This window comes from Suncus etruscus, chromosome 10 (genome assembly GCF_024139225.1).
Source record: "Suncus etruscus isolate mSunEtr1 chromosome 10, mSunEtr1.pri.cur, whole genome shotgun sequence".
In the NCBI taxonomy this organism is placed as follows: Eukaryota; Metazoa; Chordata; class Mammalia; order Eulipotyphla; family Soricidae; genus Suncus; species Suncus etruscus.
In genome coordinates, this window is record NC_064857.1 from 39888988 (window position 1) to 39907985 (window position 18998).

Below are 18998 nucleotides of genomic sequence, written 5' to 3' on the forward strand. Positions count from 1 at the left end.
TCTGTCTCTTGCATACAATCTCAAGAAATTTTGCTTGACTTGTTAAATTGCAGCTGTTTTTTGGTGGGCTAAATCTATAGAGCATACGAAAGGCAAAGAATGACAGAACACCCTTGTAGGTTCTGTTTACCTTTGCACTTTTTCTCTCTCTTATTTATTTTTATAGTGAAAATAGATTTTTATTTGGAAATCAGGAGCAAGAGGATAGAGAGAGGAAAGAGAGAGTAATGTGCTCAGGAGAGTTTGCACGTTTCTCCTGAGGTGAATTAAGGTGTACTGAGCCCCAGTATATGATCCAGGGGAGATGTGGACATCACATACATACAGGGTTTTTTATTGTTTTAGGAAAGTGTTTTTGAATAGACCGATAGAAAAATAATTTTAACATGAAAAAATATATTTCCAAGTAAATATGTGCCTTTACTATTGTTCAGTTCTGTATTCAGGTATTAAACTAAAAGAGAAGTTTAGAACATGTGTACATTTGAACATAGTAACAATTTTCATGTTTTTATATGCATGCAGCCAAAGCAAAGGACTTCCGTTATAACTTATCAGAGGTACTTCAAGGTAGGCTAATAGAGATGCATTTGAAGTTTCCTTCTTTTAGTTTCTATAGCTTCATCCTTATACTTCTAATTTAGTTATCATGTGCATCAGGAAATATAAGTTGTAGGGCCAGTTTTTCCTTCTAATTTTGTCATAAGGTATAGTACTTTCTTTTACCTGTGTGTGTGCTATTTGAACTGAACTGCTATCTATGCACCCCTATGTGCAGAGCAGAGCTTTGCAATTCCATTTTCTTTGGACTAAGAAAAGTTTTTTTAATCTCTTGTCATATTATTATTATTATTAATGTGTGTGCCTTTTAAGTCAGACTTCTTAATGTCTTTTGTATTTTCCCAAGTAATAAGAGGGGATTAAGCATTAGTTCTGTTCCAGAATTCTGCCTGCTTTAATATAGTGTTGTAGTTTACATTTTGTTAAATTTATTAATGCTGCCAATATATAATACTCATACTATATTTGTCTGTCTTTGTACATTATCAGATTTTATAAGTTATTGTTCAAACAATTATATAAATTATGTTGACTGAAAATATTTTTAGGGAATTAAATATATTTGACTTATTTGAAACACTAAATTCAAAAATTGCACTGCTTCTAAGTAATAAAGCAGTAAAGTCTTGAAATGCATTTTTGCTATTCTTGCCATTTTTGAAGGCAAAAGGATATGATAGTGTTGTTATAACAGTTGATTTGTTTTAAGTATTATTTTTCTTAGTAATAAATAGCCAGTGGTAAGGAGCTTTAAATTGAATGACTTTGTATTTTATAAATACAATTTTAAATACTATTTTTGGAAGTCTTGTTTTTTTTTTTTAAATTAATTTGATTCATTATGTTTCTGTTGTAAGTCATTTTAAAAATAAGAAAATGCAGTACTTTTTTTAGTTTGTTTGTTTCGGGGCCACCATCATTGCTACTTCTGACTTACTGCTGGCTCTGCGCTGACGGATTTTTTTTTTTTACGGGCCATGGGTGAACCTATGGGGTCTCTGGATCAGCCATGTGCAAGGCAAGTGCCCTGCCTGCTGTACTATTCTCTCCAGCTCCAAATTAGAATTTTAGATAGTTTTTAGGCATGGTGTTTTGAATTTTGATGGGGATAAAGAACTTACATTCATTAAAAGATTTTTTCATTTCTCTATTACAAGTGAACTGATCTTTATTTTTTCTGTATTGGAAAATTAGCCTAAAATATTTTTTATCAGTACAGTGGTAGATTTTTTTTTCTGAGCTAATTAAAGCAGAATATTATTAAATTTCTAGAGAAAATGTTTTCTCAGTTGTTTCTTTAGGTGAACATTTCCAGAATCTCATAAGAGAATTGTCCATTACTTTAAGATGAAGTTCTTCTTTGGTGCTGCTTTTTAGAATTAAAATGACAAATAATTATATCATTTGATAACACTTGTAGTTGAAATGCAAGACTGAACTAAGTGGTGATACTTGTACATTTATTTTCCCCTTTGCTCCCCATTTTTCTTTTCCTTTTTATAGGAAAGTTAGGAGTTTATGATGCTGATGGTGATGGAGATTTTGATGTGGAAGATGCCAAGGTTTTATTAGGCAAGTATACATTTTATTTGTAATTGGTTTTGGTAGCATGCTGAAAACAAAAGAATATTTTGGCTTTAATAATTTCTTTGTTGATTATCTGTATTTTATAGGTGATAGTTTCTTAAGTCATATCTTTTTACTACAATGTTAAATGCTTAGGTACTTTTTTTTATACACATTTAGGTTTACTTTTCTAAATGGATAAGTTGATAGCTTTTGTACATATACTTTTAATAACTATAATAATTTCACACTAAAGCATGTTCTATTCTGAATTTAACTTAATATCATTTAACATCATTTGCTTTCTCTTGCAAGTCTGTTTCTTAAGACTTATATAAATTTATTTTCTAGTAACAGTGGTTATAAATACATTAAAATGCCTATATGTATTTTAAGGATAACATTACAATAGAAACTAGTAATCTATGATGGGATATTTTAATTTTGAAAATCTTGGATCTTTCACTTTTTAAAACCAGAATTACTTAGTCAAATAAAGATAAGAGATTCCCTCATTTTTATGTACTTTCTTATCAGAATGGTTACTATTAATTTTAGAATGCAGATTTTATGTAATTTAACCTGGTAAGAGTGATAGATTTATGCTTGCTAAACAGTACTATTTTCTATTCCTATTAGTTGTAGTATAATTGGTGTTAAAACTTTTTTATTAATAGCTTTAGTAAAGTAATAAAGATGGCATTTTATTGAACTCTAAAATTAATAGAAATTTAGAAGTGGCACAAAATTCTGCCTATATACATAACCTTGGATAGATGTTATGGGCATAACATAAGTAGATATCACTTCTATAATCAATAAAACTCTTCAAGAGAATAATTTGTCTCACATAAAGCAGTAAGTTCTAGATTTGAAAAATAGTTTTATGATTAAGTATAGAAAGTTTCTTAATTTTGACTTGTAGCTTTATTTTCTTACTAATGCTCAATGGAATTAACATTGCTTCTTAAAAACTTCTTATTTATGAAATAATCTTTTCTTTTTAATATATAAAATCTTTATTTAATATAATTTTCATGTAATTCTGTCATTACATATCTACATTTTATTTTTGTAAATATAGTGACTATAGGGCTATAATATAGGCATGCAAAAACAACATTTTATAGATCTTAATACAATACTGTTTTCCTTGTCTATAAAAGGAAATATACTCTATGCCAGGGAAAGATTTTTACTTATTTACTTGGGATGGCACTTCAGAGTAGTGCTCAGAGTTTAGGGACCACCCTTGGGTGATACTCAGCCAATAAGTCTGGATGTTTCGATTTCTAGGGTCTTGTCGGTACAGTGTTGCTAGATCTAGTTTTTTTTGGGCCAGAAAGACTTACACAAAGGTACTTGGCATCTTTGTAGTGCCAGGAACTGATCTCAGAGGCATTATGCATCCAAGGCATGGAATCCTTAATCCTGAACTTTTTTTCTTGTCATTCTAAACAAAAAAATATTTTTTAAAAATTAAAAAAAATAACTTAATATGTACAAGTTTCCTTACTCTTAGAGGAAAAATTACTTTTCAACAAAGTATATTTTGAATTGGGTGATGTCTCAGGTAGGGAATGCCAACTATTAAACATTCAAGCAGTTTGTTACTTCTGTCATACTCATTTATTTCCACATAAAATATGATTGAGTGCTAGTGATATATATTCCCTTTAAAATCTTAATTACTGTTAAGGTTTTTATGTAACTATTAAGAAATTAATTGTAACCCAGAACATTGCCATTTGCATGTAGGCACATTGATTGATGAAGCAAATCATAACTACAGTATTTTTGTACCACAAGATGCATTTTTTACCCCAAAAGATGTGTCTTAAGGAGCGAATGCTGCCTGGAGCTGAAGCCTGAGTACAGGGGAGGAGAGCATCTAAAAACTATGTGTGCTTTATGGTCAGGTGTGTCTTATAGAGCAAAAAACAAAACAAAACAAAACAAAAACAAAAACAAAAAAAACCAAACAAAATAATCTGGTACTTCTTGTAAGAACTTGATGGTAGGAGAAACAGTTGGATCATCTTAGGGTTCATCTTGATAATTTGGCTAGTAATCTACAAAGACTAAGATCAACATTTTTTTTTGTAATTGTTTGTTTTTTGGGACACACCCGGTGCCTCTCAGGGGTTACTCGTGGCTATGCACTCAGAAATCGCTCCTGGCTTGGGGGACCATATGGGACACTGGGGAATCGAACTGCTGTCCGTCTTAGGCTAGCACCAGCAAGGTAGACTCCTTACCGCTCTACGTCACTACTCCGTCACCACTCTGGCCCCTAAGATGGATTTCTTGTATTCATTCTCAGTGAACTTGTGGCTCCAATAAACCTGAAATATGCCAAAGATGAGTTGTCAGCCTTATATCTATAGTGCTTAAATTTCCTATGTGAAGTACAAATTTTCTTAATTGGATTGAATTTCTGACTAAACTTTTTTCTAATTTTGTTAGGCTTCTTAGTGTACCTCTATTACTGATAGATGGTTTAAAGGAAAGAATATGTTGACATTCTTGGGATCTGAAGAGTTAAGTGAATTATGTATGTTCAGTGAGTAGGCACCCCCAAAGAAGCCAAACTTCCTGTTTCAGTTCTCATGAGAGAGGTAGCTCAAGGCTTTAGATCAAGGCAATGGGGGACTCCGCAGGAAGAGATGAAAGTGAGGGCATCAGTAAAGGGAGAATGTGGCATTCTAGATAACACTAATTGTTGAAACGTGTCGAACTGTCACAGGTTGGGTATTTATTTCCTAAGTTTTTCTGGATTTTTTTTGTTTGTTTTGCTTATATCTAAATCTTACCAATTTGAAGAAATATACAATTTTTTTTTTTTTTTTTTTGGTTTTTCGGGCTATACCCGTTTGATGCTCAGGGGTTACTACTGGCTAAGTGTGCAGAAATTGCCCCTGGCTTGGGGAGACCATATGGGAAGCCAGGGGATCGAACCGCGGTCCTGATCTTTCCTTGGCTAGAGCTTGCAAGGCAGACACCTTACCTCTAGCGCCACCTCGCCAGCCCCGAAATATACAATTTATATATACTTTTCTTTCACATGCTAAAGTGTGACTGTTTTTGACATATAAAAATGTAAGTGTGAGTGATCAAAGCAGTGATGAAGATTATTTTTATTTGATTGTTTCTGGCCATTGCGTCTAACTTTGAAACTATTTTAAAATTTGTTTTGGATGGCTTTCCTAATTAATTATTATTAATTTAATTTCTGGGAAAATTAAATTAAGAGCTTGAGAGGTAGATTAGAGCTTGAGAGGTAGATTAAAAACTTGATATGTTATTTGTCGGAAAATGCATCTTTGAGCTTGGTTTGAGTTATTGAGAAGTGCTGCATGTTTTGGAAAATATGTTTTCAGTAAAATGTAATATACTCATTGTATTAGTTAAGACAGTAGGGAAATGACCTGAAGGCTAATTGTGCAGAGCACCATCTTAGAGAAATGTCATTTAAAGATTGCAAGGTTGTCCTTTTGTCCTATGACTAGGGCCTGACTGGCATCCTACCAGAAATGATTGTAGAACAGAAGGGAAGCAAGTCAAATCAACAATTCTTAGATTGTGATGAATGTTGATGACTGAGCAGGAAATATGTCAGTGAGATGAAAAACGGTGGACTGAACCTTGCAAAGTACCCATGCCCAGTTCTTTGGACCTATTCCTGTAAGTTAAGGGACTTGTATAGGTCGCATATTTTCTTTCTTTTTTTTTTTTTTGCTGTTATTTTTGTTTTAAGGTTCACAGGAAGGTGGAAGGTAGCATAATTATTTGATACAAAGATTTGTTCAGACACATGTGTATTTTGTTGCTCACTTCAGTCTGTTGTGCTGAAGGTGGTGATTTATTTTTTTTTTAATTTATACTTTGAACTATTACAGTGAAAAATTTGAGAAAAAAGATATTTATTCCAAAATATACCTGTAGTGTTTTAGGGCAGGAAGAATGTAAGCTACTAGTCCCACAGAGTCTTGGGTAGAAAAACAGATCTCTTGTTCATAGTACTTGCCAACTGTTAAATTCAGTGTAAAAAAATTATTTACTCTTAAAAAAATAAATTAGATGGCAACTGCAGTTTGTGTTCTTTAGTTCCCATTTGCATATAAAGAAGATTTGATATAGTTGTATGTAGAAAGTGTACTATACTCTTTAATATTTATATTTCTTATCGTTTCCTGCCAGTCTTTTTGGGAATGATTTATACTATGTGGAGAAATTTTGCATGTTGCCAGAGACTGAAACCATTTATAATCTCAAAACTTCTAATATCACAGATACTCACTTTTTTTTTTAACAGCAGAACCTTCCATATTGTTCCTCTTTCTTCAGAATTGTGGGCCTTGTTAGATCTTGGCAGTATTGGTGGTCTTTAATGAGACTTTAATGCTATAAATTAAGAGAACTTTTCTATTCAAATTTCAGTTTTTCACAGGAAAAAATGATGAAAACAAATATATGCTGCTGTTTGTTTATTTTAGAGTCCTTCCAATTTGGGCATCAGTATTTAGAAGCAGTAGTCAGCAGGGGCTTTTGCAATAAAGTTTATTTTGTGGGCTGATGGTGATAGAATGGTTTGAAATGTTCCTAATGCAGATGACTGTTCTTGGCCTTGATCAAATTTCATAATTGTCGCAGAATGAATTGTAACTAATAGATGGCTCAATATGCCTGGTCAGAATTACCATTTTTGACCCATGGAACTGGAGAGATAGTACAATGGGTAGGGCTATTACCTTGCACATACTTGATCCAAGATCAGTCTCCATTGTAACAAGTTGGAGATTAAAGCCCAACCCTTGATTCAAGGCTCATCAGGACTAATCCCTGAGCATAAGCTGTAGTGGCCAAAAAAAAAAAAAAAGGAACTGCAAGACCATGATGAATCAGTAGCCAGATTATTATGGAACTGCTACATTTTATAACGTAGCAATTTAATTCTGATACCATAATTTTAATGCATTTATGTCTGTCAGTGAACATTAAACAGTAATGCTGTTAATAATGTAATTCCAGAGTTTCCCAAGTTAATTCCAAGTACTAAGAGGAAAAGTTCTGGAAATGAACTTTTATTTTTCAATGTATATTTAGATGTATGTGTCCATATACTTCCATATATATAAATGTATAATCAACTCTCGATACTATCTACAAATGAATGAATCTGAAGGTTGTCAGCAGTGTGTATCTTTCTTTTTTGCCTTCACTGCTTTTATTTGTTTTTCCTACTAACATTTGTTGATTTTGGCTCATTGAATATTTTCAGCTTTGGAGTCGCAGATTTCTGTAACTAGAAAACAGCAAAATTGGGTGGGAACTGGTCTAACTGGTGAGCCTGAGCCAGCTCGTGCCTTTCCTTTATTTAGAATATATGATTGAGAGTTGATTGTAAGATGTGCACCTTCATCCAGTCCTTCATTTTTCGAAGTATCTTTTCTGTAAACTTCTGTGCCCATGATTGCACTCTTTTGTGAAGTCACTCTTCCTCGCCTTCCTTTTTCCACCTAACTACTCTCCTTATTTTCTCTTTCTCTCTTCCTTTATTCTTATGTAGGCCTGACCAAAGATGGCAGTAATGAAAATATTGATTCTCTTGAGGAAGTCCTTAATATTTTAGCAGAGGAAAGTTCAGATTGGTTTTATGGTTTCCTCTCATTTCTCTATGATATAATGACTCCCTTTGAAATGCTAGAAGAAGAAGAAGAAGAAAGCGAAACTGCAGATGGTGTTGATGGTACGTCACAGAATGAAGGGGTTCAGGGAAAGACTTGTGTCATTTTGGATTTGCATAACCAATAACTTTGATTCAGGGCCTGAGCTGACTTCTGAGAACCTGAAGTAGTCTCCTTTTTTAAAATTTCCTTTGATTGCCCAGGGCTTAATGTGCAGTTGGGTACTTGCGTTCTTCTCAAAGATGGCCATGAGATTCTTTTCACCCCAATACAGCTCCTCGCTTCACCCTGGCTCAGCTTCCCCTAGTTTGTTGCTGGAAGTGTCATTCCTCACCAGGAGTAATCCACAAAATACATTGAGAATAATGTTTTTGGTGGTATAATTGGTTTCTGTATGGTTTGGTTTCAATTTCTGTATTCACTCAACTAAATTTAGAACTTAACAGCAAATTGTTTTGTGATTAACCTTGGCTACTTGTTTTTCTAACATACTATTAAGACGATTATAATGAACTTGATTATAAGCTATCCATAGCATGGTCATCTTTAACATGACAGATGTATAAAATGATCATTCTTAATAAAACTGGTACTTTCTACTGTACTTTGTTTAGTTTACTTGATTGTCAGGTTAATATTTCTGTATTAACGGTGCTTTTAAAGTAATTTAATATAACCCCATGTAATTGCCTTAGTATAGCAAAATTTCTGTATTCATATTGTAGTAAGTTTGAATATTTGTCTATAAAGGCAAAAATTATTTTAACTTTTATTTCCAAATTACATTCAGAGAAAGTAATTTGAATTTTTTTTAAAGCAAGCCTATTATTCAGATGGGGAAATGTAAATAAGTATCTTAACGTTCATATTAAAATTATTCATTCTAAATACCAGCCTTCTTTTTCCTTTATTATCAATCAGTTGGCTATCGATTTTGGCTTAGGTATAGGCAAAATTTTTTAGATTTGTATATTAATTTATTAAAGTGGTAATTCTTTTTCAGAAATTAACTTCTCATTAGAAAATCTTAAAACATTTGAATAAAATTCCATTGTGTATATTTTAATATAACAGAAACTATTGTATTTGCCATATATGGATCAGCCTTGTCCTTCTTAAATGAGATTCCATTTGTTTCTTCTCTCAAGCTGAGAAAACTCTTGAAGATTAAAAGTGAGAAGTCCTGCATAGGGCTAACACCTGGCTCTGTGCTCCAAGGGATCACACCTGGTGGAGTTGGAACACTATAGGCAGAGTTAGGACAACCAAGGGCAAGTATTTGCCCACTCTTTTTGAAATATAATTACCTCTGAAACTTAGTTTAGCTTTGCTGTTTTACAGAGCTTAATATTAAATGTTACATAAGTTAGCATTTTATTTAACAAGAATTAATCATGTCTACTTTTCACATATTTATTATTTGCTATAGTAAATCAGATTGCTTTTGTTCGTGCTTTTTTTTCCTGAGGGAAATATAGCAAGTTTAGTTTTTTATTGGTAGAAATCACTCTTGGAACCCTGTCAAAATGATTACCAAAAGAAAAAGTTCAGATCAGAATGTACAAGTCCCATTAGCCATTTTTTTTCTACACAGTTTTCATTTTCTTTTAGAGAAAGCTGTTCAGTTGTGACCTTACTTAAAAGAAATAAACATTTAAAACCAGTTGTTGGATCTGTATATACATATTGTACAACTAAAGAATAAAAAAAACTATTAAAAGTTGAATTTGTACATAATTATTTAGGACTATGTTTAATTCTGTCTGTTTCTGGTAGTTAAAGAGCATATTTTGAAATGTTGGTGTTTCACAACAAATGAATATGGTTTAATCATCTTATTGAAAAGTTACATAGTAAGTTCTCCATATTTATTATGTCTTGTATTTTTTGTTCTACGAAATACCAAAATTCATGCAGTTTAAAAAAAGCATTCACTCTCTATGAACTTTATCACCCAATATCTTGCGATGCTACTTTTCAGTTAAACACTTCTTAATAAGTGCTGCTAACTCTAGTGGTGTCCACTCAGTTTATGACAAATAAATAATTTGCATGTTAAACATGTTTATAGTCATTAACTTCTTATCAAATTCTGTTTTGTGTCCTGATACTAATAATGACCAACTTATGTACAGAAATTAATTATGCTTCATTTTTGTAAGCAAAAAAATAATATAAGATGGGTTGAATTTGTGTACTATTCTTTCTATTCATCCCTTTTGCAAAGTCTCTGAGGAAGGTCAAATCGAAGTAGCTGATGAACCCCTGACTTCTGTGACATCCTTCAACTTGTGCATAATGCTTGTTTTGATGGGCTAAAATAAAACTGCTTGAAAAACTGGTATGAAGTATATGAAGCTATTCAAAATTTGTTCAAGTTTTATTGCGTAATTCTTAGTTTTCTGAGTATTTCTTTTAAAATTTTCTGTTTTCTAATGTATTTTCCTAGCATATATCTTTTAAGTTTAAGAGCATAATTACAAAGGCAGAATTGTGATTTGTACAATGAACTATAAATAGCTACTCAATTTTCTCTTGTGCTGTATTTGTTCTGCTTTTCCAGCCTTTTCAGCCATTATTTTGTGGGACATGTGGGACATGCTCTGTATTCATAGGTAGTGTTTTATCAAGCATGATGGCACATCCTATAGCAGCTGGATTTCCTGGATTTTGGTTCAAATCAGATGTGTCACTCCGGGAATTTCTGTTCTGTGTTTTATCTGCATCTAACCTTTTTTTTTATCCTGAGACTTGAACACGGAGAGTGAGGTCTGTCTATTGGAGAAGTCTTCTAATTGCTTATCTTATAATTGTCTGAAGGCTTTGTTGCCAGTGGAAATTGTGTGAATACATCATCCATAATGGAATGCTGGGTGATCTTGCCTTTTTTCTTGTACTTTATTCTTTTTTCTAGAAATTTACTATATCTTTCCAGACATATATAAAAAAACATGATGAGGGGCCGGGAAGGTGGCGCTAGAGGTAAGGTGTCTGCCTTGCAAGTGCTAGCCAAGGAATGGACCGAGGTTCGATCCCCCGGCGTCCCATATGGTCCCCCAAAGCCAGGGGCGATTTCTGAGCACATAGCCAGGAGTAAACCCTGAGCGTCAAACGGGTGTGGCCCAAAAACCAAAAAAAAAAAAAAAAACATGATGAGGCTGGGGAGATAGCATGGAGGTAGTGCATTTGCCTTTCATGCAAAAGGATGGTGGTTCAAATCCTGGCATCTTATATGGTTCCCTGAGCCTGCCAGGATGATTTCTGAGCGTAGAGCCAGGAGTAACCTCTGAGCGCTGCAGGGTGTGACCCAAAAACCAAACCAAACCAAAACAAAACAATCCAAAAACAACCCATGAATAAAGTATTTTTTTAAAAATTTATAGTTAACTATATTAAACCAAATGTTTCCTTATTTACCTTGATGTTACTAAATAGAGAATTATCTCACTGTGAGTACTTTTTGTTCTCTTGTCAGTCAGTATTCAAATTCTAATGCTTCAATATGGAAGGAAGAAGATGAAAACTGAGTCTCACTAATTTCATAGGAGACTAATAAAAGTGGCTAAAATGACCTAAGTATCAAGCAAAACCTTCCTAATAAATCTATGATCAACTGTCTGAAAATCCACAGCTATTTGGGTTTCAGTAATCAACCAAACTTCTAAAATTATTGTGTGCTATAGAACTTAAATTTGACCCATTGTCTTCATGGTCAGAGATATATATTTCTATTTTTTTGTTTGGTTTTTGGTTCACACTAGGCAGTGCTCAGGGATCACCCATGGCTCTAGGCTCAGAAATCGTTCCTGGGAGGCTCAGGGGACCATATGGGATGCCAGGATTCGAATCACTGTCCTTCTGCATGCAAGGTAAATGCTTTACCTCCATGCTATCTCTCCGGCCCCAGATCTATATTTCTCATTGATCATTGTGTACGGAATAGTGACTCAGCTGCCATTACCCAAACTTAAGTTAATTACCTTTTTGGAACTCTTTCATCTTCTAAAGGTAGGATATAAGAAGTTTCCCCTACCCCTACCCCCAATTTCTTGGCAAGAATTCCCAAAAAGCAGAGCTGTTAACAGCAATCACTTTAAAACCCATCATAATTAAAAGAAAGTAAACATCGTGGTGAGTGCTTGTTTTTATTTTCTCTTTTGTTCTTCTCTTACACTATAACCACATTAAATTAGTTGATAATTTTTATATGGAATTAATTTTATCATCCCTTTATATAACTTTTATCAAAGTAAATATCTTTATAAAATATGCTTTCTTTACACACTTGATAATATTTTCCCCTTACTATTTGGAAACTTTAAGGAATGAATTGTATTTTCATGAATTTCATTATGGACTTGACTTTTTTCTTCCCCCTGTTCATTGAATTAGTAGTAAAGAGAGAAAAGAACATATTTAACACTATAGCTCTCTCTTATCAGTTATAGATACAGATAATACAAATTTAATTCCCTAGAATAAGAAATAATTTAAAGGTTATATGCCTCATATATACTATATATACCTCCCTTATTTTTCCCTCTCTGGCTACTTTTTGAAACTACCAAAATCGTATCCATACTTTTCTCTCTGTATGAGTCATCAGTTCTGAATGAACATCAGCACCTTCTCTACCGCTGGCAAAAGAACTATTCTAAATTTACCTTGGCTCATACTTCTGTGTTTTACTCAGTATTCAGTAATCATTGTCATTAGAAGATATTGAAACCTAGCTCCATTTACTTTATTCTTCCATAGTAATTTTATTCTTCTGTAGAAGTGATAACTACTTTTTTTTATATCAAGATGTGGCAGCTCCAATTTCAATGCATTAATTTTAATCTCTATGACTTACAGTCAAAATTTTGTTGGATCATTGTCTTTTCTCTTATTGGTCATCTTTTCAGACTTAGTCATCTTCTCAAAGACAACCTTGACTCATTCATTCTCCCATCTCACACTAATCCAGTTTCTTTTTCTCCTAGACATGACTGTCTTGCCATTGATCCTCAAATCACATGCACACATAAAGTCCTTTATGTTCTTAATCGTTTTCTGCCCCTTCAGAATCTTGGGGAATTCTAAATACCATCAGCTTTTTCTTCTAACGTAGAAGAGGCCTCATGAGCAGTCTGGGTTTGTATTTCTTAGTTTCTGCCATGCTGTCTCATTATTGTAATGTGACTGACTACTGCTTTGGTTACTTAGAAATCTATAAGCTGAAGAATCTTTTGGAACATTTAATGTCTTAATTATGAGTGCCCTAATGGTAATCTTTTACCCAGGCCTTCCTACCTAAAACTACCCTTTTGTTTTTTAGAACATCGGTTTTCTTGATTTCTTTGGGGTTATTTTTTTTCATGTCCAGTGGTGCTCAGGCCATACTCCTTCCTGGCTCTGTGCTCAGGTGTCACTCCTTGTGTAGCTCAGGGAACCGTATGTGGGGATCAGTACTGGGTTGGCCACATGCATGGCAAGCACCCTACCCACTGTACTGACTCTCTAGCCCCTTGACTCTTCTTTCTTTAATACACAGGGGCACTTAATCAACTTCCTATTTTCCAAGCATAATGTCCCACGTTTTTCATACCTATTTCTCCTCCTGAGAGTTGATATAATTGTGCTTTAAATTATTAGCTTTTTAAATTATATTAAATATTGAAAAAATGAATGATTTTTAAAACTTAATAAAGGTTCATTTAGAATACTTTGAAATTTGTGTAGTGTGTTGTGCATTTTTTCATATATATCACTTTAAGGCTTTATATCCAAACTGTAGAAACATATTTTTCATTATTTCATTAATCTGGTGCTATTCTATTATTATTTTTTTTGTTTTGTTTTTGGGCCACACCCAGTGACTTTCAGGGGTTACTCCTGGCTATGAGCTCAGAAATTGTGCCTGGCTTGGGGGACCATACAGGACGCCAGGGGATCGAACGTAGGTCCATCCTAGGCTAGCGCAGGCAAGTCAGCACCTTACCTCTAGCGCCACCATGCTAATTGACAATTAATGACAAATGTTAACTTTGGCTTCTTCATTGATATATGTTTTTGACTGTACTATTGCAATGGGAGTAGTTTGATTCCTATAGGTTTGCTTTCATTGTAAAAGTTTTGGGCTTTTCATTGCAAGAACTTTTAGGAGAGGAGTTTTGACTTCCTTAAAGGTGCAATTTAATGTCTTACTGTTATGATAAAACTTATCTAAAAGATGATATTCCAAGAATAAGTGATAACTTATTCTAAAGTAAAATTTGATGGGGAATTATTTAAAATAGTATCCAGCATATTGCAAAGTGACATGGTTGCTTTTAATAGAGTTTAGGAACCCAGTTTTTTTCTGTGAAAAATAATTATATACACATATACGTATTTTGTCTATTTATCCTGCAGTTGGACATAATTGTCATATAGAATATACATTTTGAAATGTAATGTATGTAAATGTAAAATGCATTTTAAATATAAGATGTGGATGTTTTCTTGCAGTAAAGTAATATGTCATTCATAATAAATGCCCATTGTCATTTGATGTAAATTAATTGCTAGAAAAGATCAGGGAAAGACTCAGGGAAGGAAGATAATTTGATGCCTTATTTTGGAAATGGGCATGTGATGATGGCTTTCTTAGTCTTGTAGATTGTATTGTAAAGCCTTCAGCATATCTGTGTAACAGGAATTGAGGACTTTGTGACAACTCCTTGGACCTCAGTTGATGAGTGAAAGATGTACATAGTGCTGTCAATGGGAAATAATCAGTTATCACCATACCTCCTACTCTGTCTAACCTTCCTGGAAAATGGAATGGTAACTTGAATGGCACATTGGAAGTGTTCTCGAAGATTAATACATATAACAGCACTAAGTGACTGTATGATAGAATTGGAATTATCAGAACATCAAGTGCAACCAGGCTGGAATAAGCATACTAAAAAATAATATGCTGTTGACATTTACTTGGGTATTAAAAATAAATATATTTTCAGAAATTCATTTGTTAAGAGAAGAAAGAACCCTTGCAGTTTTTTTTTTTGATGAAGACTAAAAGCTTATATATACTATGAAAACTATAGTATAGTTCTTCCTTGCTTGTATAATTGTTTTAATTAAGAAAAATCTCTACTAATGGGGAAAGGCAATTATTGTTCTAATGCTGAAGTCTGAAATTTTTGTCAAAATATTTTTTTTTGTGTAGAGAAGTAGATTCTAGCCAGGGTCTTTTCATTCTTAGTTCAGGTAATTGATGCCCCGAGGAAGTCCATTAATTCTTGGATTTAGGTAAGAACCAATTGTCATTTCCAGTAGTCATCAGACATTTCTAAAGCTATTGAATTAGGTCTAGATAAGTGATGTTGACTAAACAGACTGATTATAATAATTTTTTTCTTGAATGGGAAAAATAAGGTTATAAAATTTAAGAAATGGTTTTCATATGTCAAGAGTATATTTTAAAGATAACTTTAGTTTAATTTGTATGATAGAGGTATGAACTTTAACTGTTTTAGAGTCTTATTTTTAAAAATTACCTGATTCTGTTTATAACCTATTTTCATCTTGTAAATACCAACAGAAGAACCTGGTGGGGTAGCCAAGAGAAAAGCTAAGGCTAAAGGTACTTTCTGTGTTTCAAATCAGCCTGAGTGAATCTAAGTTAATGTTTGAAAATGCATGACATTTTCTAGATGGAATTTATAAATGCAAATACTAATGCAAAATATTACTGCTTTTAGGTTTGGAGTGTGCTTTGGTCATAAGTAGTTTTGTTAACATAGCATTAAACTATTTTTACCACAAGTTTAAGTTATTACCTTTCCATTTTATCAAAACTTAGTCTTTAAATTAAGAATATATATTAGACTATGATCTACTTATCACAATATTATATATTCTACTTCCAACCTAAAACCATTTTTGTTTGAATTTTGTAATTACTTTTGGAAAGAGGATGACCTCAGATTTAATTTTATTTCTACAAAAGCTCTGATGATACTATCTTATAAAACTTGTAGTTTATAATAAATCAAGTTGTCTTTTCTAAATAAAGAATACGTGTATAATCTGGATAATCTACCAAATATATATGTAAATATATTACCTTAACAATGGATTTGCTGTGTTTAATATTTTAATTAAATAGTACATACTTAACATTAAGTAACTTAGTATATATATTTTTATTCAATTAAATTTGTAATATATTAATTTTATATTTGATCTTTATATTTTATATTAATTTCATGAGTTCTTTTAGTTCCTTTAGTAAATAATTTTTGTTCATCATATCAGCCATTTATAGTAGGCTCCCAGTTTATTATAGCTGTGATTTTTAATTTCTGTGATTTTTTTTCTGATTAATAGAAAATCCTTAGGGATTAGAGGAGAGCATGCTCATTTTGCAAGCTCAGAATAGTCTTACATGCTTACATGGCATATTAGAGTATATAGTTTGTTGGCAAAATAGAAACATGTTGATACTTCAATTACGTAGTTCATAGAGTTTTGTGATGTATAATTTAATTTTAAAATTAGGAAATATTAGAAAAATTTTAACATTGTATTACTCTTGAATAATCCCTAGGAAAAGCTGTAATTTTATTTTTACAAAAGTAATAAAGGACAAAAATATATTTTTGTACTTTTTTTTCTCTAGAGAAATTAAACATACATACCAAATATTTAAAAAAACATATTAGAAGATGACCTGTCAGGTTGTACATGCATTCTACATTTTTTGCAATAATCTCATTTGTTTCTCTCTGAGCAGCACTTAAATACAAAGAGAACCTGAGTGGTTTAGTCTTTCGAAATGCTCTTGTGATTTTGTATGGTTTTAGTAGGATTACTAGAAGCATTGAATAACATGTTGTGCTATTTAATTTTATATGATGTTATAGGCAAAAATATCTTACAGATGTTTTTTTGAGTGGGTGTGTGGATTTTTGGGCTACACCCAATGTTACTCAGGTTCTTAGTCCTGGCTCTGAGCCACGGTATACTGGAGGGCTCAGGGAAACTATCTGGGATGCTGTGGGTCAAACATTGGTAGGCTTCATGCCTTATCTGCTGTACTATTTCTCTGACTTTTTTTTTTTTATATCTTTATTTAAACACCATGATTACAAATATGATTATAGTTGTATGATTATAGTCATGTAAAGAACACCCCCCTTCACCAGTGCAACATTCCCACCACCAATTTCCCAGATCTCCCTCCTCCCCACCCCCCCACCCTGTACTCGAACAGGCTTTCTACTTCCCTCATTCATTCACATTGTTATGATAGTTTTCAGTGTAGTCATCTCTCCAACTGCACTCATCACTCTATCTACACAATTTTCATATGCTGAGTCTCCACTTATCTTGGTTTCTAATTCAGTACATTATATAATAAACACTTTGATTCAGTTAAAGGTTTCCTAGTAAGTTACAGGAAGGTAACGTTCCAAGCTGTTCATAGCAGCTCTTTTAAACTTACATACATCTGTTGTATTTCATTTAGCTACTTTCCCCCCTGCCTTTTTAAAGCATGGACAGCATATGTGTTTGCCTGAGTGAGTCTACATAAATTAACATAAAAGCATACTTAAAGGAATACTGATTGCATGAAGTTGAATATAAGAAAAAGACAGTAGGGGCCGGGAAGGTGGCGCTGGAGATAAGGTTTCTGCCTTGTAAGCGCTACCAAGGAACGGACCGCGGTTCGATCCCCCGGCGTCCCATATGGTCCCCCCAAGCCAGGGGCGATTTCTGAGCACATAGCCAGGAGTAACCCCTGAGCATCAAACGGGTGTGGCCCAAAAACCAAAAAAAAAAAAAGAAAAAGACAGTAGCTTGTCCTTTTAAACAGTATAGGTAAAAAATTTAAAGTTTCATATTTTTAAGAAAAATAATATTTGTGTTTAGGATTATAAGCAGAAATATTTCAAGGATATCCTTTGTGCAGCAAAAAATTTTAAATTGCTTTTGAGGTACAAATATTCCCAATGTATGGAATATTTGTTTCTGTGCTGCCAGTGTTCCTTTAATTATTAGAATACTGAAATGTGAGTTGATACTGCATAATGTACTATTTTTGTGGATAGACTTATTTTGTTGATAGTCTGCATGTTAACCTTTTTTAAGACAAATCATTTCATATTTCAAGTTGGAAAATTATGATGGCCAGTATGAAAATTCTTTGATAATTGGTATTTTATAGATGTTTGCATCTATTTTTGAGCCAAATTAAAGCTAGTAGATTAAAAGTTACATTTTGAATGACAATTTCATGAATTGTGGAAGATAAAGACTTTTTGTACTATTTCTCTATTCTATGAATTAAGAGATACTTTCAATAAACATTTTTTCCTTTGATTGGGAAACCTGAAAGTTAAAGAACTCACTAAAGAAGCACTCAAGAAGGAAAAAGAGAAACCTGAGTCAAAGAAGGACAGTAAGAATGAAGAGAGGAAAAAAGGGAAGAAGGAAAAACAGGATAATCGGAAAGATAAGAAAATTTCGGATTCAGATATATCCAGGAAAGAGTCTCCTAAGGGTAAAAAGAACAAAGAAAAGGAGAAAATGGAACTAGATAAAAGTGCTAAAACCAAGGAAAATAGGAAAAAATCAACAACTACAAAGGACATTGCTAATAAAATGTCATCTGGAGACAAAGATAACAAAATGGAAGGCAGACTCTCCACCAAACATACACAATTAGCAAAGGGAAATAACCAGAAAAGAAAGAACTGACGACTCTAGGATTATCCTCCCAGGAAATAATTTATACTCTTCGTCATGGTTTGCTGCTAAAGGACATAGAAAATGTAGTATTGCTCTCTTGTTCAGGAAAATGTGACAATTAACTATTAAGTCTACTTATGGTGCTCAGCAAGGAAATTTTTTTAAAACTTAATTTAACAGTCTCATGCTTCATAATTGAAAGGATGAAGCTTATATATCTACTGAAATGTGATATATCTTCTGTTTTGTTAACCATGTATCCAGAAAAGCTTTATATGATATGATTGCAATTAATTCAGTGTACTACATTGAATACTTTCATTGGTATTAAAAATAATATAGTGTTAATTTGCAGAGAGATTTAAACTTTGAGCTTTGACAAAAGCTTCTCCCCATCTGTTTTTCTTTTTCCCATCTCTAGCTTCCCTTCTTCCCTGTGACCTCTGTTCCCTGATAGTT

The 18998-nt window shown here is 33.0% G+C and overlaps 1 protein-coding gene across 2 annotated transcripts in view; it reads left to right on the forward strand.

Annotated features, from left to right (window-relative positions):
* LOC126020481 (aspartyl/asparaginyl beta-hydroxylase-like) overlaps positions 1-18998 on the forward strand; it is a 92620-nt gene that overhangs the window by 32290 nt on the left and 41332 nt on the right. Inside the window, exons 3-5 of one of the 2 annotated variants that reach the window (XM_049781963.1) lie at positions 526-570; positions 2065-2133; positions 7697-8235. In XM_049781963.1, coding sequence (XP_049637920.1) covers positions 526-570; positions 2065-2133; positions 7697-7941 — 359 coding nt within the window. In that variant the 3' untranslated portion in view covers positions 7942-8235. Of the gene's footprint in view, positions 1-525; positions 571-2064; positions 2134-7696; positions 8236-18998 lie in introns of those variants that run through there. The other variant, XM_049781962.1, reaches the window with a different exon arrangement.